This window comes from Phycodurus eques, chromosome 13, assembly GCF_024500275.1.
Source record: "Phycodurus eques isolate BA_2022a chromosome 13, UOR_Pequ_1.1, whole genome shotgun sequence".
Lineage (NCBI taxonomy): Eukaryota > Metazoa > Chordata > Actinopteri > Syngnathiformes > Syngnathidae > Phycodurus > Phycodurus eques.
Window position 1 is genome coordinate 18,906,686 of NC_084537.1, and position 20,505 is coordinate 18,927,190.

At 44.0% G+C, this 20,505-nt stretch overlaps 1 protein-coding gene across 14 annotated transcripts in view; it reads left to right on the forward strand.

The window, feature by feature from the left end:
- LOC133411507 (receptor-type tyrosine-protein phosphatase F-like) overlaps positions 1–20,505 on the forward strand; it is a 216,458-nt gene that overhangs the window by 121,115 nt on the left and 74,838 nt on the right. For 7 of the 14 annotated variants that reach the window (XM_061693983.1, XM_061693982.1, XM_061693986.1 and 4 more), the window contains exons 5-9: positions 4,126–4,314; positions 5,189–5,206; positions 9,685–9,795; positions 18,634–18,903; positions 19,875–20,456. In XM_061693983.1, coding sequence (XP_061549967.1) covers positions 4,126–4,314; positions 5,189–5,206; positions 9,685–9,795; positions 18,634–18,903; positions 19,875–20,456 — 1,170 coding nt within the window. The remainder of the gene's footprint in view (positions 1–4,125; positions 4,315–5,188; positions 5,207–9,684; positions 9,796–18,633; positions 18,904–19,874; positions 20,457–20,505) is intronic. The other 7 variants (XM_061693984.1, XM_061693992.1, XM_061693987.1 and 4 more) reach the window with 1 other exon arrangement.

The window sequence follows — 20,505 nt, forward strand, 5'->3', positions numbered from 1 at the left end:
GAGATCAAACAGGGGCTAGAGTTAAACTAATGTTTCCATCCAGCATTAGGTTTTCAATTTAGAATTTCAGGTCAGGGTCAGTTTCAGTGTCAGGGTTTTAAATTAGGATTTCAGGTCACAGTTAGGTTTTCAAAGGAGGGTTTCAGACTAGGGTTAGGGTTTCCAATAACTGAGCATAAGCGGTAAAGAAAATGGATGGATGGATAACGGTTGGCGTTCCAAAGTAGGGTAACAAATTTGCGTTTTGAAGGCTGGGCCTCAGTTTCAAACTTGGATTATAGTTTCCAAATAGGGTTTCAAGTTGGTGTTTGGGTTGCTCAAGTAGATTTTCAAGCCTTCGGTGGAGTTTTCAAACTAGGATTATGGTTTCATATTGCGGTTTCAATGCAGTGTTACGGGTTTTAAAGTAGGGTTTCAGATCAGATTTCAAGCCTGGGTTAGGGTTTCAAATGAGGTTTTCAGGTCAGAATTGGGTTTTCAAAGTAGTTGTTCAGACACGGTTAGGGGTTTATATTTGAAATTAGGGTTTCAAGCCTGCATCTGGGTTTCAAACTTTGGCTCGGGTTTCCTACATGGGTTTTAAGTGAGTGTTTGGATTTTTGAAGTACTAAGTGCTAAGCCTTCCTTTTCAAGCCATTGGTTAGGGTTTTAAGTTATGGGTTGAAAATTTGGTTTCAAGCCTGCGATTGGCCAGCGACCTTTTCAGGGTGTACCCAGCCTCTCGCCTGAAGTCAGCTGAAATAGGCACGGCTACCCGCGACCTCAGGGAAGATAAGCGCTTCGGAGAATAGGTGGATGGATGGATGGGTTGAAAGTTTGGGCTAGAGTTTCACAATAGTTGTTTAAAGCCTGGTTTAAGGTTTCAAATTATGGTTTGAGGCCAAGGATAGGGTTTCAAGTTAGTGCGTAAACCTCCATTCTTAATATGTGAAACACTGGATGTCCATGAAGCTGCTCCGGTTCAACCGGACTCAATTCCCAGTTGCAAAACACACACGGTGGATTTCACAGCTCACCTGCTCTGCAAACAGAGTGAAAGAGCATCAGGTTCATGTACAAACCTTTATAATTTATTCCCTCACCGTTTGCTTTCTCCCGAAATGACCTCATGTAATATTTCCGTTTGCATTTTTCACCGGCCGGAAACATGCGGCAATAATCCTAACCATAAATATTGTATGGGCAGCGATACAACATTTTTGCTGTAAAATATCCCCTGTTGACGTTGAGAGAGAAAAGGGCTTAGTTCGCCAAAACGCTGCGGCATGAATACAGATATATTACAATGTGTACAGCAGACGCCTGGGTGTAGGATTTTGGAATCATGTGTGAGGAAATGTATTGTAATGTAATTGTTATATCATATTATGAACCATAACCACAGAGATGTGCCTGACCAGTTATTCATGATAACCACAGCCTTGTACCATATAAATGAACAGTAGGGCCCACTAAGTCACTAATTCATCCCGCCAGTTCTCATTGAAAACTGAGACCTGCACAGTTGAAATAATCAGAAAGACTCAGAATCATCTTTATTTGCCAAGTATGTCCCAAAAAACACACAAGGAATTTGTCTCCGGTAGTTGGAGCCGCTCTAGTACGACAACAGGCAGTCAATTGACAGAGAACACTTTTGAGACATATAGACATTGACAAAAAAAAAAAAAAAACAGTCACTGAGCAGTAAAGGGTTGCTAGTTATCTGGTAATGCCGGTACAATTTTTTCTTTTTTTTTCTTTTTTTTTTTGACAATTGTGCAAAAAGATGCAAAGTCCTGTAGCACTTAGAGCAGTTTGAATGGCTAATATAGCAATAGTCCGGTGCAATGACCACTGTGCAAAGAGCACCAAGACTTCAAGGAGTGTGTGCAGTTTAAATTGACTAGTAGCGCGATAATCTGGGACAATGTTGATTGTGCAAATGTTGCAGATACTCCTCAGTCAGTGTGCAAGTGGGGCAGATGCGATTCGATGACCGCTGTGTAGAACAACAGCTCCTGTGGCAGGCCGTGCTTCCTCAGAAGCCGCAGGAAGTACATCCTCCGCTAGGCATTTTTGAGGATGGAGTTGACCTTGATCGGCCACTTCAGGTCCTGAGAGACTGTAATTCCCAGGAACTTGAAGGTCTTGACGGTTGTCACAAGGCATTTGGACAGCGTGAGGGGCAGCTGTGGCGAAGAATGCCTCCTGAAGTCCATGATCATCTCTACAGTCTTGAGTGTGTTCAGCCCCAGGTTGTGTCGGCCGCACCACAGCTCCAGCCGCTCCACTTCCTGTCGATATGCAGACTCTTCACCGTCCTTGATGAGGCCGATGGCAGTGGTGTCATCTGCAAACTTGAGGAGTTTGACAGCCGGGTGCGTTGAGGTGCAGTCGTTCGTGTAGAGAGGGGAGAGCGGACACAACCTTGGGTGCCCCAGTGGTGATGCTGCGTGTGGATGAGGTGGCCTGCCCCAGCCTCACCTGCTGTGTCCTGCCCGTCAGGAAACTGTAAATCCACTGGCAGATGGCAGGCGAGACGCTGAGTTGGAGAAGCTTGGAGGAAAGGAGTTCAGGGATGATGGTGTTGAACGCTGAGCTGAAGTCCACGAACAGGATCCTCGCGTAGGTCCCTGCACTGTCGAGGTGTTCTCGGATGAAGTGCAGTCTCATGTTGACTGCTCGGTAGGCAAACTGCAGGGGGTCCAGCAGAGGACCTGTGACGCTCTTGAGGTGGTCCAGCACAAGACTTTCAAAGGACTTCATCACCACAGATGTCAAGGCGACAGGCCTGTAGTCATTTAGACCCAGGATTGTAGGTTTCTTGGGGACTGGAATGATGGTGGAGCGTTTGAAACAGGATGGTACTTCACACAGTTCCAGAGATTTATTGAAGATCTGTGTGAAGACTGGAGCGAGCTGGTCCGCGCAGACTTTGAGGCAGGATGGGGACACATGGTTTGGGCCTGCCACGTTGTTAATCTTTTGTTGTTTGAAGATGTGTCTCACATCCTGTTCGTGGATAGTTAACGCAGAAGTCAGAGGTGTGATTGTGGTCGGTGGTGCGGGGGGGATCGTGGCTTGTAATTTGTCAGCGATTGGAATGCATGCCAGACTGATTTAGTGTCGTTAGCGCTAAACTGTTTTTCCAACTTTGCTGCATAGTTCCTCTTTGCAATGTTAATTTCGTTAGTCAGCTGGTTTCTAGCTCGATTATACAGGGCCCTGTCCCCTCTCTGATATGCGCCTTCCTTATATTGGCAAAGTTGCTTAATTTTGGCAGTGAACCACGGCTTGTTGTTATTTAATGTGCAAAATGACTTTGTTGGTACACACACACCTTCACAGGAACTAATACAGGATGTGACAGTGTCCGTATATTCATCCAGGCTGCCAGCTGAATTTTCAGACACTCCAGTCTGTGCAGTCTAAACAGCTTTGAAGTTCTAGCTTTGCTTCATTAGTCCACTTATTCACTGTTTTCACTGTAGGCTTCACGAATTTAAGTTCTTGCCTGTATATCGGTATTACGTGAATTAAGCAGTGATCAGACGAGCCCAGGGCTGCACGAGGTTTGTCATCGCTCCTCCTGCCAGTCAATAAAAACTGCCATCATGCACAATAGAAATGAACAGGATTCAAAATAAGCTACAACGTCAATGCCTACTGTATGTGACGCACAAGCACATGCGAGTGGGCAATACGTGTCATAATTAATGCGATCATTCCATCTTCCAGATATTGATGATAACTAAGATAAATAATTAAACAGAAAATCAAAAATAGGCTTCAAATATTCCACAAAGCCCATGTACAGTCTCAAATGTGATCACTCCTCCTGCCACATATTCATGAAAAGAGCCACCAAATGCAGTCGAAATAAACAGAACAAGTTGAAATAAAGAAAGTTGTTGTATTCCGAAGTGATGCTTTTGACATCACTTCTGCACGACTGTTGCCATCTTGTATGCCGAATACCTCCTCATCTTGCACTGAATACCTCCATTATTCTTGTGAGCCCAGCATCCCCGAAGCTCTCGAAGCTACTCAAAGGCTTCTCAACATCATTTTTTTTTTACGCTTGATTTCATTCAGCACTGGCTATACTAAAAAAAAAAACTCCTCACATATGTTCACCCGCAGAGAACCAGATCCCTCACGGCTTCCCCACCATCGACATGGGCCCCCAGCTGAAGGTGGTGGAGCGGACCAGGACCGCCACCATGTTGTGCGCTGCCAGCGGAAACCCCGACCCAGAGATCACCTGGTTCAAGGACATGCTGCCCGTGGACATCGGCAGCAGCAATGGACGCATCAGACAGCTCCACTCGGGTAAACTTTTATGTACTTTTTATACTTTGTGTGAATGAAAACACTTGTCCTGAAAGACCAGCATTGAATATCATTATCAATAGACGAGAAACGTAGACCTCCGTCATGGCCGAAAATGTCAACTTCATGTATACCCACGTCCCTGTTTTTTTTTAATTGTTTTTTTTGCGTTTTTTTTAAATGTTGAAAAAAATGTAATATTTATTTACTTAAATATTATTGTGTCATTGAATGATTCATATAGTAAGAAAATATTTTTTTAAATGTTTTTATTTATAGATTAATTTTTAAAAAAATCTGATGGAGCATCAATTCATTTAAAATATTTTACTGGACGTATAGATTAATTTAGTAGCTCCACTTTATTCTCACAAATAAAGACGTTAACACATGTCAAGGATAAAAACTACTGCTTTATCATATAGCTCCATTTTGTCTAGCAACCAAACTTTTAATTAGTTTTCTTTCTCTAGTGAGACAGTGATGGGGGTGCCTGGAAACACGCTGATATGCCCTCAGACTTAACAGCTCTTTTTATCCACCCCCCTTTGTACGACCAAGACCCCCAATTTCCCAGACATCTGCTGACACATTAGGATTTACTGCTTGCTAGCCATACGACTAGATGTGTAAGAAAAATGACAAGTGATGCGTGAGGTGTCTGGCTGTTTATTAACAGAATGGAAGCTCTTCGTGTTTCATTGCATCTCGCACGGTGTACGTTATCACATTGGTTTTAATCTGTATATTCCTTATCTGCGGCCTGCCAGAAAGCCTTGTGTTTTTATTTGTTTTCTTCTCTCCCACTGATGATTAAGTGGATTACTAACTAAATCTCTCAACCCCTGTTTGCCTCAAAATGACTCCCACCTAGGTGGTACACCAATTAGAGGTAAGGATGATGATTTAAAAAATGATGATTTAAAAAAAAAAAAAGTGTACCATCACATCTCATGCAAACAGACCCTTTTGCATCAGCATCAACTTTACCCACCACCCCCACCACCACACCGGGTTCATCGACGTCTCTTCCACTTTTCCCCTTTGTCTGTCGAGCACATGATCTGTCCGCTGTGGTTTTGCCATACACACAATGTTCACCAGCCTCGTTGTCGGCATGTTCCAAGGTGTTACCTTGTCCTCGGAAATCTGAGTGAACGCAGTCCGTTCCGGGACGCTGGTAGACCTTAGATATATTCATACTTCCACGCAAATCATAGGAAATACATATGCAAAGTATTTGTATTATTGTTATTGTCAACCTACAATGGCTCTGATTTAGCTGGAAATACGAGTCGTACGACCAAGCGGGTGTTAAACCCGGCCGTTTCGCCCTAAACTCTGACTTTGAGCCGACAGCGTCTCGAGTCGACCTCCTGGCGTTCGGGCGAAGCGGTGAGGAGTTGCATTTTAAAATGAAGGTTGGTTTTGCCATGCAAAGGCTGTTACTGCAGCTACCTGCCTGGAAATATAAATTGGTGTGGCATTAGCATACACACCATTCTGCAAGCCCCTACCCACACACACACACCTTGCAAAGACTGTTGATTTAAACACTGAGGTAAAAAGTGGACAAGCTTTTCCCTGCTGTACATATTAAATGTTTGTCCGTGCAGTTTCTTATACAAAACACTTAGTTGACCTTGCGGAAGAATTACTCTATAGCAGGGGTTCAGGGCTTTTGAGTCCATGACCCCTTTAGAGAGGAGACCTGTTTAATAGAAAGCAGCTTTAACCAAATTCAAAATGTATCCATTGTCGCTAGCTGATGTGCACTGCTTCCATTCACTGCCATTGACGGCTTTAGAAGTCAAATATCCATGTTAACTGGAAAGGCTGGCAGTGAATTAACATGGCTGCGAACAGAGAGGAGATAGTTTAGAAGAGCACAGTCGGTGTTGTCAATGTAATGATTTAGTGACTTTTTTGACTGCTGTAGTGACCTTTTTTCAAAAAAGCAACTAGCAAGTTTAACTCCCGCCACGAAACAGACAACATGAGCGGAATCGTTGACACTTTGAAAGGAACCCTTGTACAAGGCAATCACCGAGTCAATAGCGCTGAACACGGCCAAGGCCATGGTGCTCTTATGTAGCAAAATCTAATCCGACAGCCAAATATCCCAAACATTTTGCGAGCAGTGTATGTAATACGTCACAATCATATCAGAGCTTTTAATTGTCCCAAAGCTAAGGCAGGTTTTTTAAATTTTTTATTTTTTGTGGCGAGCCGGTCCCCATATGTACAGTAGGTATGCACTTTTTTAACAACCTAATAATTGATTACATACTATTTGGCGGACCACTAAGTTACGACTCATGGACCCCCTGGGGTCCCTAGACCTCCGTTTGAGAACCACTGCTCTAAATAGTTGGAAGTAACCCGTTGAAAGAGGGGGGGTGTTTAAGTGTCGCAGGCCTGACGACTTAAGCGCCTGCGTTCCCGCAGGCGGCCAGCGCTATTTCCTCCCCAACGCGAGACTGACAGATTGGTGACAGCATCATTAGTATGCAGGTGCATGTCAGCACTGAGTCGCGCGGCGGCAAGTTCGCCACTTCGGAATAGAGGATGTGCTGTCGTGAGATCTGAGCACCCAACTCCCTCCTACCTGAGAAAACTCACCTCGGTAGTCAGTTTTTCGGGTGGTGAGCCTTGTTTGTCGCATCCATCTCATGCTGCATGATGCGCGGGGAAAAAAAGAAAAAAACAACTAAAAAAAACTCGACACGTCATCTTACACTGTTTTGTGTTGTTCCCAACTGCACGGCAGCTGGCTGGCTGACTTTCACGCTAGTGCCGTGCTGTTTGGGAGTCGTCACATTTGTTGCTGTCTTTTACACACTGAAAGTTTTTTTCATATATGTTGTCAGTCGCGAGAGGCAGGTAAGTTTGCTGTTGCTTGTCAAACTGCCATTCGGGACAACTCCATAGACCCTTTCACGCTACCTTTTCAGAGGCGTAACAGGAGAGCTGGCGTTTATTCACCGCTGCCTTTTTAGGTGACAGGAGCAATTGCTACAAGCCCAAGCGTCTGGGACCATGACAGTTGCTTTTGACACAAACACGACATGATGGCCAGTAAGTCTCAGGTGTTAAACATTCTGGTCACGACTTCCCACTATATCTTTTTACACTATCTGCCTCTGTTACGCCTCTGATGCTTCGACAGAAGCCGTCAAATTTGCGGCTCGTCTTCAACGCCTTCATCCCTCATCAGTACCTTACACACAGGACAGCCATCCAGGAAAAAGTCGGCTTATGTCCAATGTGAAAGGGGCTTATGATTGTACTTATGATTATGATTGTACTGTCCAAATAACCGCACCTCTCTTTGGCTTTGATGAGATTTTTTTTTCCAACAACATGTTTGCTCTGAGAGCTACGGGTAAAACCTATAACCAAAGCCATCTGGCAATGTCAGCGCCACCCTGGGGGAGCTGTGTTGACACATGGTCAACAACAAATTAAAAAAAAATTAAAAAGACCATTAAATATAGTAGACCTGCAGTAAAGAACATTAAATGCACACATGTACCTTGAATATGCCTTCAACCTTATTTAAGTGTAATGTTTGTCAGTGTAATAAATAAATGAATGCATTTTGGAGTATGAAACACCAATTTTAGGATCTAGGAATGGGTGTACATTTTAATTAATTTTAAAATGTCATTTAAAAAAAAAAAAAAAAACATTTCACAACGTACAGTATCTCAAAATTTTGGTACTATTGTTTTATTAAAAACAAATATTTGTTTTCATGTTTTTTATTTTAAAAATGTTTAACTTTTATTAAAGATTTATTTAAAAATTATAATTAGAGGAGTTAGAGGATTATAATTAACTAGTCCTAGTTTCCTTAGTTTTTTTTGCCCAAACGCAACAGCAACAACTGCTCATAGTGTTTGTGATTCTTAATCAATCATTTATTTTCTACCAAAAACCATGTCCAAATTTCAGTCGGTTCTTTTGCAATAAAGACAACTTTTATTTGTGCTTCGGTTAAAAATAAATCACTCCCACTTTAAAAATTAAATCAAGTTTTTTGTCTGTTTCAGCCAAAATGAAACAAAACCAACTTTTTGGATCCAAATAAAGAAGTTTAACTTTAGTTTTGATATCCTTGCTGTCTTATGAAGAGCACATATCTCTCCATTTCTTCCATCATGATTTGCCAAAATTTGGCAATACATACAGGAAGTCCTAGATTTCCGAACGAGTTCCGTTCCTACGCTGGCGACGTAACACGATTTTCCGCGTAAGTCGGATTTCACCGTTAAAGTTGAAATTTACGGCGAAATACTTCTGTTACGGGTATTGTCCCACGTGATTGTGATAGCAAGCTCAGTGCGTGTGTGTGCGTCGATGTGTGAGTGAGACGGGACTGCGAAGGAGGAAGGAGTGCGCGCCGGTGCGAGTGTGTACAGTAGCAAAGGTAGTGACGGGGACCGGGGAAGAGTAGCGATTAGCGGAGGACCCGTTGACGTTGAATGTGCAGAGGAGCTAATAAAGCCATTAAAGCAGCAAATCGGTGCTTCGTGCCTTTATTGTTGCCGCCACCCAGCTCAGCTGTGCAACGAGAGAAGGGAGTTAACCCCGAGGAGGACAACCTCGGCACTGGAGAAGGCGTCTCTCCCGACCACGGTCAGGTGACTGCAGCAGGAAAGGTTAACACTTCGTATAAAGAATCTAAAATACATTAAAATAAAAAAAAATAAGATGCTCTACTTACCATTAGTGCAGAGAGTGTGAAAAAAGGCAAAGATACTCCCCGCACACAAACACAGACAAGCAAGCAGAAACGGAAAACTAAGCAGAAACACTATGGTGTTGGGGACAAAATGGCGGACGAGGCACGGGCGTCGTAAAGTCGAAACGTCCTAGGTCGAGTGCGTCGTAACTCGAGGACTTCCTGTACTTTTTGTTGGATAGCGGTGAAATGCTATAATGCTATAACCAGTAGCAAACGTAGTCATCTTGTCCTTGAAGTGGAAACTGCGTGAACAGTTTCTCTGCTAGTTGCAGCAAAGTAGTTCCACTCCATTTTGTCTTGATTGTTCATCAGTTTCGCACAATGGAAATCATTCTGTCGACTAATCAACTATTACACCCATCCCTCGTTTGTTTGCTTGTTTGGATACATGAATTAAAATATTATTGGACGCTAACATCAATGAAAGACAGCCCTGAGGGATGCATACATACCTGATGATTAATTTATTTTGGTCAGTTTATTACCGCCGCTGGGCTAACGCTAGTTATTATATATATAAATAACTGGCACTTTCCAGCGGACTGGATTGTTTTTGTTGTTGTTTTATGGCAAGTTGTGTTTTCAACTCCAATCTTTCATCCTTCCCCTCCGCCCTGCAGGAGCTCTGCAAATTGAGAACAGCGAGGAGTCTGACCAGGGCAAATACGAATGCATCGCCACCAACAGTGCCGGGACCCGTTACTCGGCACCCGCCAACCTCTACGTACGAGGTAAAGTCAACCATGCCCTCACACCCCCACCGTGCCCGCCGTTCACTTTTCATCTATCTTGATGTCAAACCTGACTATATTTATACCTCTATTTCTGTCTTTGTGGCTTGTTCATGCAATTTTATCAACTAACCTCCACCTTCAGGCGCAGCAGCCTCTATGTAAACAGCTGCATTAAAAACTCAATTTCCACACAGAAAGGACGCACTAAGGCCCCGTCTCCAATTTCTTATTTTGACTTGCTTTGTGAGGCGCTCCGAACAGGATTGACGGGATTTTGTTTTGGTGCCTCCGTGAGCGGACTAATGCAGGGCAGGCTACGGGCAATGCTGCAGCCGTTCTGCAGTAGGAGGAGGGAAAAAAGACAACAAAACCTCCCAAAAAAAAAGCTGGTACAGCAGAGGGAGTAGTAGGTCAGGTCAGCCCCCGTGGATAACACCAGCATGTCTGATGTACATGAAACGGAATAGCAGCTCCTGTTGTTAGTATAGAGCGAGAGAATGATGAAGGGGAAAGTGTGAGGCTGAAGAAGACACACACACACTTTTAACATTTCACAACTTTGTACCAAGGAAATATTGAAGCAGCATCAAGAACATGTATTCCCATGGTCCAGGTTGCAAATGACCAAAAAGGCTTTAAAAAGATGTACCGTTTGGGGTTGGACCACCTTAGAGCACCTGATTTCAGCAAGCATCAAAGAGTTGACTCTGCGTATGTGTTTCGCCCAAAAATCACGGTTCCATACGTACTTTGGTTTTAAGGTCACAGTTGGGTTCACGTTGGATATAGTAAGGGAACAAAATGAAAACATAGAAGTGCTTTACCTTTGTGTAAGCAGGAATACATTTAATGACATTTTAAATAAAAATAAAAAAATAAAAACGGAAAACTGCTAGCAATAAATACTCCAATTAAAAAACTATTCTCAAACTGAAAAAAAAACGATGCATGCAATTTAATAAAATACATATTTTTATTTCAAATAATTTATACAATCAAAAGCATAACAGCTTCAATCTTTTCTTTTTAGGAAATGAATGATCGAAACAAGTGCAACAGTAAGTCTTTCAACAATGGGAATTATTCAATATTATAAGACAGGTTAGAAAGGTAAGCAGTAAATTCTCCTGTAAATTTAATATTTACCACTATTTAGAAATTGGATACAATAAAATAAAAATAAACTGCTTAGATGTTTCGTTTCATAAAACTGCAAGATCAGTGGATTGTTTTCTATTTTAGGAAACGAAGCATTAATTATGCAATACATTTTTTAAAAAATGAATATTGAATGGTTTTGTTTGTACTCTACCTTTATACTGATCTCAAAGTGCTTGAGCTCAACGTATACTGGAACTTTTCAAACTACTTAACGATAAAGTAACAATCTACATCCCAGCTTGGAACGGTCCAGTTGCGATCGATTTGATGCCCTGAGAATTATCATCAGAATATGCAGCGGGCCAATTAAAAAAGGTGAACACGGGCCGGACTTTGGACAGCTACCCTTCCTCACATGTGCGGCCGAGTAAGGAAAGGCTTTTATTGGCTCAATATTCAACTTGTAAACATCTGCGTACGCTCGTATGACAGTTAGGAACGTTAAGGTGTTACTTCGTATTGTCTGTGCAGTTAATAAAGTAAAGGCACCGAGGCTTCCAAACATCATGTGAGAAAAGTGAAACTGCGACAACAAAATATCTGCCCGGTGAGGGACATACATTATGTTTTCAAGGGCAACAGTGCCATCAAAATTGCTAGATGGAACACCGCAAGCTCTGGCAGGTTCTGCTCTTAAATCTTAACACAAGATTGGGGGTGGCACAAGGAAGGGAATGTAGGCCTCGTCTATTAATCAGCTGTCACAGGTGCAGACGTGGCCTTTGCTTCCTCTCGCAGGTAATTACAGTCCTTGCGTGGCGTGGCGCCAGCAAAGCCCACCTTTCTGGCTCCGGTAGGTCTCTGACAACACCAAAGTAGCTGTCAACCCCCCTTTTACCTCCCACCTCCCAATCCACACACACGCAGATAGAAATCAAACCGAGCGTAACCTTTCAAAAAGTGTAGTTGTCGGCAACGGAGGAGGAAAAAAAGGCTTGTTTTTGTGCCGTCTTACCGGGGTGATGGAGAGCGTCAGGCCAGCAGTTATATTAATGAAGCTCAGTCACTACTCGCATTTTCTATTTATTTTTATTTGCATGCATGCACCCCAATGTCCCCGTACAACAGAAGCAGCACATACACCTTCAGGGCAAAGGGAATAGGATTGTTCAGTGTGTAAAAGAAGAGCTTTGCCATGTGAAGGCTAATTTAAAGAACAGACGATGATGATACATATCTATCTATATTCTTTCAGCCCAACCAAAATGGCTTGAAAATAATAGAACTGAACAGCACAAAACGTCTCGAGGACGTCCAGACACAATTTAGCTTGCCAGCACTGGACACAGCTAACCAGATCCCGTTCCTGGCTTTGGGGTTCCGCTACTCGCAGCGCAGCCGCCACCTCTTGTCTTGTCATTTTATAGCTGCAGCGGAATGATGTCTTCATGTTTCAGCAAGAGGGTGGGAGGGAGGAAGTGGGGAGGGGGGGGGGGGTCTTGTTTTCACTCCCCGTCCTTGCACTCCTTCGTCCATTACGAGCGTTGCGTAGGTGTTGCAGGTGCGGGTCGCTCTCTGTGACTGGAAAAGGGAGGACTTGATCAGCGTGGGTGGAATGACAAGCGTCCTCATTTATCACGAGCTTTGTCCGGCGCGGAATAGCTCCTGTCTGCAGCCACTCCTGTTCATATATCCATGTGACATGTCCATATGTCACGGGGATATAGTGCCACACTCTCGCCTTTTCTTTCTTTCTTTATTTTTGCCAAAACATCTTCCTTCTTCTGTGTGTTGGGAAGGAAAGCATTTTTCAAAAACATTTGAAAAGATGAGACCCTGAATTCTTTTTCAAAAGTGCCAACCACGTGTAGTTGAATTTCTTCTTCTTCAAGTGCTTTCTTGTTACAATGAAAGTGATGAAAATACATGCAGGGATATTAACACAAACGCTATTACAAGGGCACGAGCACGTCTGATCAAAGATCTGTTAGTTTCAAGGATCATGTACAATTTTGACAAATTATCCATTAATTGCTGTTGTTTTTTAAATAGAATGGTTTGGGAGAAGCTCTCTGGGAATGTTCTGATCTACTGTTTCCTTTACGCCACGCAGAGTAATGTTCCTTAAATGAGGCCTGCATGCTTCTAAGCTTTGTTGTTTTTCTTTAGAGAGCAAACTAGGACCATATTAACTGCAGGTACTTCACCCCGGAACTAGACACTTTTGGAGGACCGTTTTGTATTTGTACTGGAAGCATAATTTGTCAGGCGTGAAAGAAGAGCCACCTGGAGGGGTCCAGGAACCTATGCCATGGGTTCTGCAGGGATGAAAATTTGTTCCAGGAAGCGCAAGAACCAAAGGTTCCCTGTGCATGCAACTTTATGGATAGATACTTCCTGTACATGCCTGAATTCATGCATTATTTAAAACCAAACTGTCCATATATAGGAGGAGGTCATACAAGCAGAGCCTTTTCCTCACCTCTGGACATGCATTAGCATCGGTGCCATGTTACGTGTTTTCCATAACACTGTTGTCTTTCACCTGTGTGTTGTCTTGCTCTCCACTCTTCATTTCCATTGCTCACCTCCATCCAAATCACTTCATCTGCGCACAGATCAGCGCGAAGGTTGGTTCACTTTGACTTTTAACCCCACCCCACTGCCCGCCTCTTTAATTTGACGCAGATTTTGGATCACCTAGATGATGAACCCCAGACATCCCTTTCCCAGACACGAATGAGAATCTCTTATCTCTTAATTTCCTTGATTTGGTATAATCCTGCTCTCCTCGCATGCTGTCCAAAGTCACTCCCTCACAAAACAAGTTTCTGTCAACCTTGCCAAAACACACAAGGTGCTCTTGTGCTGTTTTCTCAAGGCATTATTAGATCTGTGTTGTATTGTTCCTCCTAAGCAACACCCTTGTTGTCACTGTCAACCTCATCCGTCTGTAGGCTCACCATGTGTGATGGATTGCGTCTGTATTCTGCCAACTGCTTGGTCAAGTGTTCGGGCAGTGAGACCAAAATGGGTAGTGGTATCAGAACCGACAACGCTGTTCTTAGAGAGAGAGAGAAAACAACAGCATAGGCACCCGGTCCCGTTTACGTCCCTGTTTTTTTTTCTGTTCAGTCGACAAATGTTTCAGTCGTGAACCACTGCCAAACCTGTTCAACGTTTAACAATAAACTGATCAGCTGTCATCATGCGAGGAATCATTGGGGCGCTTTCGCTGACACTGCCAGTTCGCTCGTCCCTGTGGATTGGATTGACGGAACACATTCTGCAATCCTCAGGCGCTTCTGAAAAGCCCGTTAAATTTATAGATACCCAGGGCTGAGTGGAGACAGGGCTTTATTTTGTGGTTTTGATAGTCCCGTCGTCCGTCAATGCGAGCGGCTCTCGTCGGCGTTAGAGGCTCAGCGGGGGAATCGATAACAATTACCTGCCCTCCAGTCATTTAGTTCCGCAGCATCTCTCCAAACTTAACCGCACGCCATGAATTATTCACGGCATAAAGTGTTCTAAATACGCGGGGCCCATTGACTGTCTCCTCTTAGCGCTGTTAAGTCTACGCTATCATGACAGAATAACAGACACTTTGAGCGTAATGGTCTTGCATTAGGCCCCACTTCTCTCCGGGCCTTGTTCGTGATTGCGTGTTGCGCAAACTCACTTTGTGTTCAGTGAATGGGAGTGACACCAGAGGTCACAGGGCCACTCCAGTAGCCAAGAACTAGCTCGTCATATATTAGTCATCCTGCAAATCAGTTGCCCGGGCGTTGAGATGAGAAATTTGGACGGAAGCGCTCCATCATCCTCCTCCTCCCTCCTAGCGTACTTGTGAATCCTTCCCACTATCTTTCCGCATGTCCCATGCATGCCTTGCTTGAGAATGTCATCCTTGTCTTGTTCCCAGACGAGCAAAATTTCTCTTTCTTTGTAGTCCCTTGCATGTCCAAATCAGCCTCATACTGAGAGGGGAAAAAACACCGTTACGAACCCTTCTACTGTTTTTGTTATTTCCATTTTTTCAAAAGTGCATTTGTTGTATTTGTAAAACAGACTATGGCTATTTTCATGAGATGGGGGTTGAAGCCAGCATGATTGTATATTTATTATTATTATTATTTACCAGTGATCTGAAGTGCTCACTATAGTCTAATACCCCAATGAGTTAGTTAGGCTCATTGTTAGGCCTGTGGATAAGGGTTTAGTTAGAGGTTGAGGTCGATATTACAACCCCAATTCCAATGAAGTTGGGACGTTGTGTTAAACATAAATAAAAACAGAATACAATGATTTGCAAATCATGTTCGACCTATATTTAAGTGAATACACTACAAAGACGAGATATTTAATGTTCAAACTGATTAACTTTATTGTTTTTCACAAATAATCATTAACTTAGAATTTTATGGCTGCAACACGTTCCAGAAAAGCTGGGACAGATGGCAGAAAAGACTGAGAATGCTCATCAAACACCTGTTTGGAACATCCCACAGGTGAACAGGCTAATTGGGAACAGGTGGGTGCCATGATTGGGTATAAAAAGGAGCTTCCCTGAATTGCTCAGTCATTCACAAGCAAAGATGGGGCGAGGTTCACCTCTTTGTTAAAAAGTGCATGAGAAAATAGTCGAACTGTTTAAGGACAATGTTCCTCAACGTACAATTGCAAGGAACTTAGGGATTTCATCATCAACGGTCCATAATATCATCAAAAGGTTCAGAGAATCTGGAGAAATCACTACATGTAAGCGGCAAGGCCGAAAACCGACATTGAATGCCCGTGACCTTCGATCCCTCAGGCAGCACTGCATCAAAAACAGACATCAATGTGTAAAGGATATCACCACATGGGCTCAGGAACACTTCAGAAAACCAATGGAAGTAAATACAGTTCAGCGCTACACATCCATAAGTGCAATTTAAAACTCTACGATACAAAGCAAAAGCCATTTATCAACAACACCCAGAAACGCCGCCGGCTTCTCTGGGCCCGAGCTCCTCTAAGATGGACTGATGACAAGTGGAACAGTGTTCTGTGGTCCGTCGAGTCCACATTTCAAAGTGTTTTTGGAAATTGTGGACGTCGTGTTCTCCGGGCCAAAGAGGAAAAGAACCATCTGGACTGTTATGGACGCAAAGTTCAAAAGCCAGCACCTGTGATGGTATGAGGCTGTGTTAGTGCCAATGGCTTGGGTAACTTACACATCTGTGTAGCCACCATTAATGCTGAAAGGTACATACAGGTTTTGGAGAAACATGCTGCCATCCAAGCGACGTCTTTTTCATGGATGCCCCTGCTTATTTGAGCAAGACAATGCCAAACCACATTCTGCACGTGTTACAACAGCGTGGCTTCGTAGTAAAAGAGTGCGGGTACTAGACTGGCCTGCCTGCACTCCAGACCTGTCTCCCATTGAAAATGTGTGGCGCATTATGAAGCGTCAAATACGACAACGGAGACCCCGGACTGTTGAACAGCTGAAGCTGTACGTCAAGCAAGAATGGAAAAGAATTCCACCTACAAAGCTTCAACAATTAGTATCCTCAGTTCCCAAACGTTTATTGAATGTTGTTAAAAGAAAAGGTGATGTAACACAGTGGTAAACATGACCCTGTCCCAGCTTTTTTGGAACGTGTTGCAGCCATAAAATTCTAAGTTAATGATTATTTGCTAAAAACAATCAAGTTTATCAGTTTGAACATTAAATATCTTGTCTTTGTGGGTGTATTCAATTAAATATAGATTGAACATGATTTGCAAATCATTTAATTCTGTTTTTATTTGTGTTTAACACAACATCCCAACTTCATTGGAATTGGGGTTGTAGGTTAAGGGTTTACTTAGTGTTGGGGTTATTGTTATTGTTTAGGGTGTGGCTTGGCCCAATAGGAAAGGGTTGTGTAGGTATTGGTTGGGTTTAGAGCTCGGCCTTGTGAGTAGAGGGCTTTAGTTAGCGTTGAGTTTCAGGATTATTGTTGGAGGTTAGGCCTATGGGCACATAATACAATATGCTCCCAATAAATATGGGCCACTGCTTGAAAATACATTCATTCAAGACCATGTTTCAAAAAATGAGAAAACTCCATTGAAAGCTGCGTTTTAGATGTCAAAGGTCTGCCGCAAGTAAGTCTATTAATGGTCAGGACAAGTTGCCTTTCACTGACTTGAATCTCAAAAGTTGCTTTTGTATGATTCAATTCCACCTGATAATGAAAGGAATAACCAGCACGCTGGGTAACGACATTTCAGTTGGAATTAGAGCCGGTGGGAGGGGAGGGTGAAAGGTTGGGAAAAGGAAAGGTGAAGGAGGACTCGAATTTGAAAATGGTATTTTGATGGGGACTTGTACAAAAAAGAGAGACGCAATTACTGTCAAGGGTTTTTTTTTCCCCAGAGAAAAACAGATGCTACAGTATTGCGGGGGAGCTCAGCAGTGTAAAATCGGCTTAATGCCATCGTGTTTTGAATACATTCCACCTCGTAGTATTGGGATAGCTATAATGGCATCCCACTGGGGAACTAAATGTTTGGCTTGACTTCCTTTGTCTCCATAATCAAAAGAAGTCACAGCTCCTCCTCCCCAGCATTCAGTTCATACCATGCTTCATTATGTTATCGATTCAAACGTTTTGGTTTTCGCTACTGTGTCCGATGTTCATCAAGAAGTTACTGGGAGTGTTAAAAATGGCAGGCGTCTCTTGTTTGTCTTTTTTCAAACGGAGGAAACAAGTCATATGTAAATTATGTCTGTCAGTTTATTCTGGGCCTGGCTTCTCAGGGTGGCACATTGGAGCCTCCGCACCAGTGTTTGCCTTGTCCCTCGGCGACGTCAGCAGCCCTTCTCGTCTCCATGGGAACCCCTTTTTAATGTCAGCCGATCTGCATATCACCAGTGCACAAAGAGCGAGTGAGCGAGCCAAAGTGAGCGGAGAGCGAGAGAAGGCGAGCGGGAGGAGAAATTAAACAATGCCCTCACTGCAGTGTCCCTCAATGATGCAACTTTCGCCACAGTTTGTTTGAGTCCCTTGTAAAATTCCTTTTTTATTTCATTCCCTTTAGTGGGACTAACCCCAAAACCCAACCAAATTGTCTCGGTAGCGTCTCAGACAGATTGGATCTTGTTCATTTCCGCCAATGCGCGTGGGTGGAGCCTGGCAGGAAAGCTTGTTGACTTGCCATAGAGATTTTGTCCAATTGCTACCAAATTTCAACCACGTACACGAAGCAGATGCGTGACATGAGATTGCGACATTATCTACAATTCAGCACCTGAAGGCCAGTTTTACCGAGCAACATGAAATTTGGTCGGCAACTCTATCGTGAGTCATCCTACGAAATAATCCATGCCCAAAAGACATAAAGTCTGACATTTTGGTTCAAAGCAGCGTGTTCTTCAACGAAAAGTCCAATTGCTACCAAATTTGACCAGTATAGGTGATGTGAAATTGCGAGGAATTTGACTTTTCATGTTGTATGTTTGCTAGTTTTGACTGTTTCATACTCCTTTTTTGACCGACAGTACAGTGTTTCATTCTGTTTATGTTGTAGATTTTTCCTTTTTCTGGACTGCATGGTCTGATAAAAAGCTCAATCAATTAATCGATGGAGTTTAATGACTTTCCATACAACAAGAAACGAATGACGCAGCTCCATGAGGTCAGAGCAACATTGTATTTATCAGACGTTAACTCCAATCCTTGTCCCGCCCTCTCTCATTAGTACGCAGAGTCCCGCCCAGGTTCTCCATCCCGCCCACCAACCAGGAGGTGATGCCGGGAGGCAGCGTCAACTTGACGTGCGTGGCGGTGGGCTCGCCCATGCCCTACGTCAAGTGGATGATGGGCCTGAAGGAGCTAACCCGCGAGGAGGAGATGCCCATGGGACGCAACGTGCTGGAGGTCACCAACATCCGCGAGTCGGGCAACTACACCTGCGTGGCCATGTCCTCGCTGGGGATGATTGAAGCCACGGCGCAGGTCACGGTTAAAGGTGAGAGTCTGATGAATGTTTGTTTTTTTAAAGTTACCCCGACACAGCTTGTCATGGGTGTATTCGCTGTTGGAGATTTTCCGAAGGCTTACCGAGATAGTACGAAGCACCGTTTTTAGGAACTGGTCAGGTGGGCTTCTGAGCTCACCCAGCTACTGGTCACCAAGTGGTCGAGCAGATTGGTCGTAATTAAAAAAATTAAGAATACACGGCGAGGAACGACAAAAATAAACACATATGCTAATGTTGTCCTGTTGCCGCAGTTTTAAATTCCACAGTCTCCACGTCGCTGTTTTCTTGGTGCGATACGGTTCATGTCCTTAACTAACAGACCCTCATTATCTTCCGTTGTTGCTGGATGCTAACTGGTCTGGCAGAGTCATAGTCATTGAAATAGTTAAGCGAGAACCAAAATAAACAATACGCATGTTATTAGTACCTTACCCTGTTGCTGTGGTAAATCGACAGTCTCCACTTTGCTGCAGCGCCCTGTTTCTTGCTGCCTCCAGTTTCCTATTGGATACACTTCATCTCCTAACCAACAGATCCTCATTATCCTCCATTGTTTTTTATTCTTGGAGTGTCTTGTTACAAATAATGCGTGATGGCTTTATAGTATTTTTAAGTGGCAAACCAACCACCCTAGGCTGTGCAGTGGAAAAGCAGCACTGGGAGTCAAGAAACTCATGCTGAAGGTCTGTATTCTTTCTTTTCAAAATGAGACACAATTTAATGGAACTCAGAATGCAATTTGTCTTCTTTTGGCTGGTTTTGTTTTGTTTCGGGGGATAATGGCTTCCTGAGTCACGTCAAGGACGAGCTTATGAAACGCGCTTTTTCAGATCAACTACAAACGTCATGTCCTTCAGCTCCGAAATGAGCCAATAGCATGTCTGTGGCATGCTTTTGCCAAGGATCAAGAATTAAAGCAGCCAATGCTAATCTTTTTTTTTTTTTTTTTTTTTTTTAAGCTCTGCCAAAGCCCCCCATTGCTCTCATGGTGACTGAGAGAACAGCCACCAGCGTGACGCTGACATGGGACTCTGGAAACCCGGAACCCGTGTCCTACTACATGATACAGTACCGGGCCAAGGCGTCGGACAACGGCTTCCAGGAAGTGGAGGGTGTCGCCACCACCCGCTACAGCATCGGCGGACTCAGCCCCTACTCCGAGTACGAGTTCCGCGTCATGGCCGTTAACAATATCGGCCGCGGGGCGCCTAGCGAGCCAGTGGCGACGCGCACGGGTGAGCAGGCCCCCTCGTCACCCCCGCTGCGTGTCCAAGCGCGCATGCTGAGCGCCACCACCATGCTGGTCCAGTGGGACCCGCCAGAGGAGCCCAATGGACACATCCGGGGATTCCGCATCTACTACAGCTCGGACCACGCGGCGCCGCTCAGCGCCTGGCACAAGCACAACACGGACGACAGCAGTCTGACCACCATCTCCGGACTGACGCCCGACATCACCTACAGCCTCAGGGTGCTGGGCTTCACCTCCGTGGGGGACGGCCCACCCTCCGAGGTCCTTCAGGTCAAAACCCAACAGGGAGGTGAGTGTCCAAACTCCCCTGTCGGTCAGTCTTTGGTCATGTCCCGGTC